The following is a 5,000-nucleotide window of genomic DNA, read 5'->3' as shown; positions in this document are numbered from 1 at the left end:
GTGTGTGTGTGTGTGTGTGTGTGTGTGTGTGTTTCCGTCGGGTGTGGGGGTGCTATAACCAATAATCGCAAAGGGCAAGTATGAAACACTCTTCTCTCCAAATGGAACGTATGTGTGTGTTGTGGTTGATGAGGACTGATTAAAAGCGTCTGAATGTGTGTGTGTCTCAGTGTGTGTGTGTGTGAGAGAGAGAGAGAGAGAGAGAGAGAGAGAGAGAGAGAGAGAGAGAGAGAGAGAGAGTGTGTGTGTGTGTGCGTCAGGGGGTAAGAGGCTGTTTCGTGTCTTTTACAGACTTGGCATTTTTTTCTTCCGCCGACAGTAATTGACTTTAAGCTGGATGTCGGAAATCCTGGGTTGACATATTTGCAAAACATTTTTTAATTCTCATGCCACTGGGGCTAATTTTAATGAGACATAACACACACACACACACACACACACACACACACACACACACACACACACACACACACACACACACACATAACTGTAATAGGTCACAGTGATTGTTCGGCCCCTGTAAGCTGACATGTTGTCGTGGCGTGGCTTTAAGTGCCGGTTTGATGGATTTTATACGTGCAAATGTCCGTTTGAAGTCCTTAAAAAGCCACATTTTTAACCTTTCAAGTGGATTAACTGTTGTTCCGTTTCCAATACAAACTAGTTAACGGACAATGTTGACTTGTTACCGCCAATCAAATGTTAGGCAAACATAATAAATAAATAGTAAACGTCTATGTGTTCTGACATTCAAAAATAAATACCTACGTCTTTACTCGGGGCGGGTAGGGCGGTCGTCCACTGGGTTGCAGGGTCAGAGGTTCGATCCCGCCACATGTAGGAACTTTCAGTGTGTGTTCATTCTAGCGCCCCCCTTTGGACTAAAAGTGGTAGTTTTTTTACTACGCCAGCTGTTGTTCCTGGGTGAGCGTATATACCCATGACAAAGGCATTAAGAAAAACTATATACAAAAAGTATTATTTGCACTGATGGTCTCGTTTGCTGTTACATGTAATTTATGATCATCAGAGGAAAAATCAGACTGTTTCAGAAATATTTGAAAGTTCCTCGTTGCACCTTTAAATTTAAAATGGTCCGAAATACTAAAAGATTGAGTTAAAGAACAGATTTTAGAAAAAAAATGCCAATTCACTTGGTGAGAGTTTTATGTTAATGCAGTTTAGCACAACGACTGGAAACGGGGGAAAAAAGTCTACTGTGTGTGTGTGTGTGTGTGTGTGTGTGTGTGTGTGTAGGCGTGTGTGTGTGTGCGGTGTGTGTGTGTGTGTGTGTGTGTGTGTGTGGTGGCTGTTGGAAGAGCGCACGGGATTTGAAGTAAATGAGCTACAACATGGAAAACCACCAGATTGGCTTTTCTTAAATGAGATTGAAGTAACATTCATTCTACACTGTAGAACTGAAAAAGTTACCCAAAGTCACATTTTCTTTTTTTAAAGATATTTTCTTTTGGCATTTTCAAGCTTCATTAGACAGTACAGAGTTGAAATGGGGAGACAGAGAGAGAGAGAGAGAGAGAGAGAGGGGGGATGACCTGCAGTGAAGGTCCACGGGTCGGATTTGAACCCGCGGCCACTGCAACGAAGGCCGGAGCCAATATGGTACGCGCTCTATCCACTACACCACCGGAGAGCCCCAAAATTTTTAGTATTTCTAACTTGTTCAGTTTTACAGTGTGTGGAGAGGTTCTGTTTTATCAGGGAAAGAATCTGAAGCCGTGATGTGGACTCAGTCATTCAACACTTCTGTTCTGGATTCTCTCTGTGCCGTCCGTCAGTTCTTATTTCTCATTTATTCTTTCATCTATTTTTTCATGCGCTTTCCCCCTCACCCTGCCTTCCAAATCGCGCACTCTTTCGTTTCAATTTTTCTACATACTATAGCAGATCATAAAAAGTATTTAGTTTGTATACAGAAGGCTACAATCAGGACATACTTTAATGTATACAACTTTAAATATCAAAATTATTCAAGTCCTTAATACCATTCATTTACCTATATCATATTTCATACTTAGTGAACTTTCAGCTATCCAGCCTCGCGTCAGTCAGCTTTTCAGCATCAACATTCACACGACAATTTCTTCAGAATTTGCATTTCTAGTAATTAATATTACAAAAACAAATTGCTCACCGTAACTCCTTCAAGTTTCCAGCTATTTAAAGTTTAAACCATTCAACTATTTAAATATTCAGCTATTTAAGGACATGGTGGGTCAACATTCCACATTTTAAACTTTGTATTACTTATTTTAAAAATTCTTTAAATTCTTTATATTGTTTCTAAACCGAGATTGTTTCCTTTCCCTACAGCACTTTAAATTTTATTATTATTAATTTTACATTTCTGTCGCTCCACTGTGGGTCCATATTTTATTATTATTTATTTTACTGTCCACATGGGCGACTCCCTCCATGTCCCAATTAATTCCCTTCATACTGTAAATTCCTACTTTCATTCCATACTATCTATCAAGCTGACAGTGGTTTGAATGTGGTGGCTCAAAAAACTTTTTGTCATCCTCCTCCTTTCCTTTCCTTTCACACACACACACACACACGCGCACGCACGCACACTCACACACACACACACACACAAACACACACATACACGCACGCACGCACGCACACACACACACACACACACACACACACACACACACACACACACACACACACACACACACACACACACACACACACACGCTCAATTGTCTAGTTGTGTTTTAAGGGGGTGGCAATAAATATTTGGTGACATGGGAGGTCCAGAAATGTACAGTATGAGCTAAGCGTATGTCCTTCAGTGTGTGTGTGTGTGTGTGTGTGTGTGAGAGAGTTGAATCCGAAGCAGGGTGCTGAAATGACTGTCCCCCGCCCGCACATTAACGCCCCGAATCCAATAAAAATCGCTCCGACATCAAAAGAACTCTGCGTGCAAACAACACCAGTGATGCAACCGATTAATTACATTTGCGGTGACGGCTAAATGTTTTGCACGCTTCTCGACCCCGTGTACATTCTCACCAAGACGGAACGATTTATCATTTTGACATAGAAGCGAGAGAAAGGAATGCCAGCAACAACTCCAAAAATGTTGAAGATTTTTTTTTTTTGGGGCATTTTCAAGCTTTATTAGCCAGTACAGAGTTGAAATGGGGAGACAGAGAGAGAGAGAGAGGGGGGGGGGGGATGACCTGCAGTAAAGGTCCACAGGTCGGATTTGAACCCGCGACAACTGCAACGAAGGCCGGAGCCAATATGGTACGCGCTCTATCCACTACGCCACCGGAGCACCCCAGAAATGTCTTCTTTTTTTAATGTAGAAGTCGGAGACGTTGTTACAAACTTATCTTGACCAACACTCAGTGCGGTTACATGGCACAACTAGATTGGATTAAGACATATATCGAACTAGACACTCGAACGGACCGTGTCACTTGTCTGAGTATACATGGCCTTTCGGAAATCGGATAAATATCCAATGCATGGCTGTCCCCACTATGCTAGGTGTTCTTATCCGACTTCTCTTGTCCGTTATTGTGCCGATTTGTGTGCGAAGTAGATTGGATAAAGGTGTTTACATTCAGTTTAAAAGTCCTGTTGAAGTCTTATTCGTTTAGTTATCCGATTATGAGTCTGCATGTAACCGCACTGACTGATACAGATCATTGTGTGTAATATTCTTTGCAGTAATGTCAATGTACTACCGCCCGACAAAGACTGAACAGTACAATCTTCATGAATGTACTGTAGAATTTGTTGCAAGATTTCTAGTTTTGGATAAATAGGCAACCAACATATTTTTGGTGAATTGTTGCTTTTTTTTTGAGGAATATATGAAATATATGGTGACGAGGATTCTTTCTGTGTGTTTGAGCCTCTGATATGTCTCATAATGTTGGTATGTCATGTCTCGTCTAATGATGTTAATGTTAAAGGTGCTACGAGGAACTTTCAGTTTTTGTTAATTCTAGCGCCCCCCTTTGGACAAAAGCGGTAGTGTTAATATAAATACAGCTGTTGTTCCTGGATGAGCTTACCCTATGACAAAAGCAGTAAGAAAAACTATATAAGAATATAATTCTTTGCACTGATGATCTCGTTTGCTGTTACAGGTAATTCATGATCATCAAAGAAAACATATTTAAAAGTTCCTTTTAGCACCTTTAAAGAATGCTGTGTTTAACATGTATTTCTAACATAAACCGATGTATTTCACGGATAAATGACATAATTAAACTAACTGTATTTGTTTTTGTTCTGTGCTTTGATGCTAATATTGTGGCTAACCCTAACCAGGTAACGTTGAAAATATTTGTGTGTGTTTGGGTGTGTTCGTGTGTGTGTGTGTGTATGTGTGTGTGTGTGTGTGTATGTTCGTGTGTGTGTGTGTGTGTGTGCGTGTGTGGGTGTGTGTGTGTGTGTGTATGTTCGCATGTGTGTGTGTGTGCGTTTGTCCCACAGTTTGCAGATGGGACCAGTTCAGCTATCATTAACCTTTCCACTTCTTGCACCAGCCTCCATGTAGGTAACACACAGACTCATCTTTTAACTCATTCCATTCATTCATATTCAAGTACTGACGTTAACCAGAGTGTCAAACATTTATTCTAATGTTTATTAGTTCATTGATCTGTTACCGTCCGTCTACTATAAGGCGAGACACTGCCGGTGAATAGGATAAAACATTTTAACTTAGATATCATCATGAAACAAATACAATTCCTTTTTGTACAACAATTTCTTCTGAAATCTTAAAAAAAATATGCACATGTTACAATAGCTAGCACATCCTTCTGTATCCTTCAGAGTCGTGCAAGTATGATTATGGAAAATGTAATTGATGTAAGTGCGTTAAGGTCTGCGATTCTTGGTTCAGAGTATTGAACAAAAATAAATAATGTTGAGACAATGACGATGAAAAGATGGTTGTATAGGATGATAAACAAACAACGTTTAGTCAAATAAAAAAATACCTAAAT

At 40.1% G+C, this 5,000-nt stretch overlaps 1 protein-coding gene across 1 annotated transcript in view; it reads left to right on the top strand.

Annotated features, from left to right (window-relative positions):
* Positions 1-5,000, top strand: part of dysf (dysferlin, limb girdle muscular dystrophy 2B (autosomal recessive)) — a gene marked incomplete at its 5' end in the record, with an annotated part of 110,705 nt that overhangs the window by 59,768 nt on the left and 45,937 nt on the right. The window contains one exon of the mRNA XM_080051811.1: positions 4,483-4,542. Within this exon, the coding sequence (XP_079907937.1) occupies positions 4,483-4,542 (60 nt within the window). The remainder of the gene's footprint in view (positions 1-4,482; positions 4,543-5,000) is intronic.

The sequence above is a fragment of the Ammodytes marinus genome (genome assembly GCF_949987685.1).
Source record: "Ammodytes marinus genome assembly, chromosome: 23".
NCBI lineage: Eukaryota > Metazoa > Chordata > Actinopteri > Uranoscopiformes > Ammodytidae > Ammodytes > Ammodytes marinus.
The sequence above is the reverse complement of the archived record's forward strand: the minus strand, read 5'-3'. Positions and strand labels throughout refer to the sequence as shown.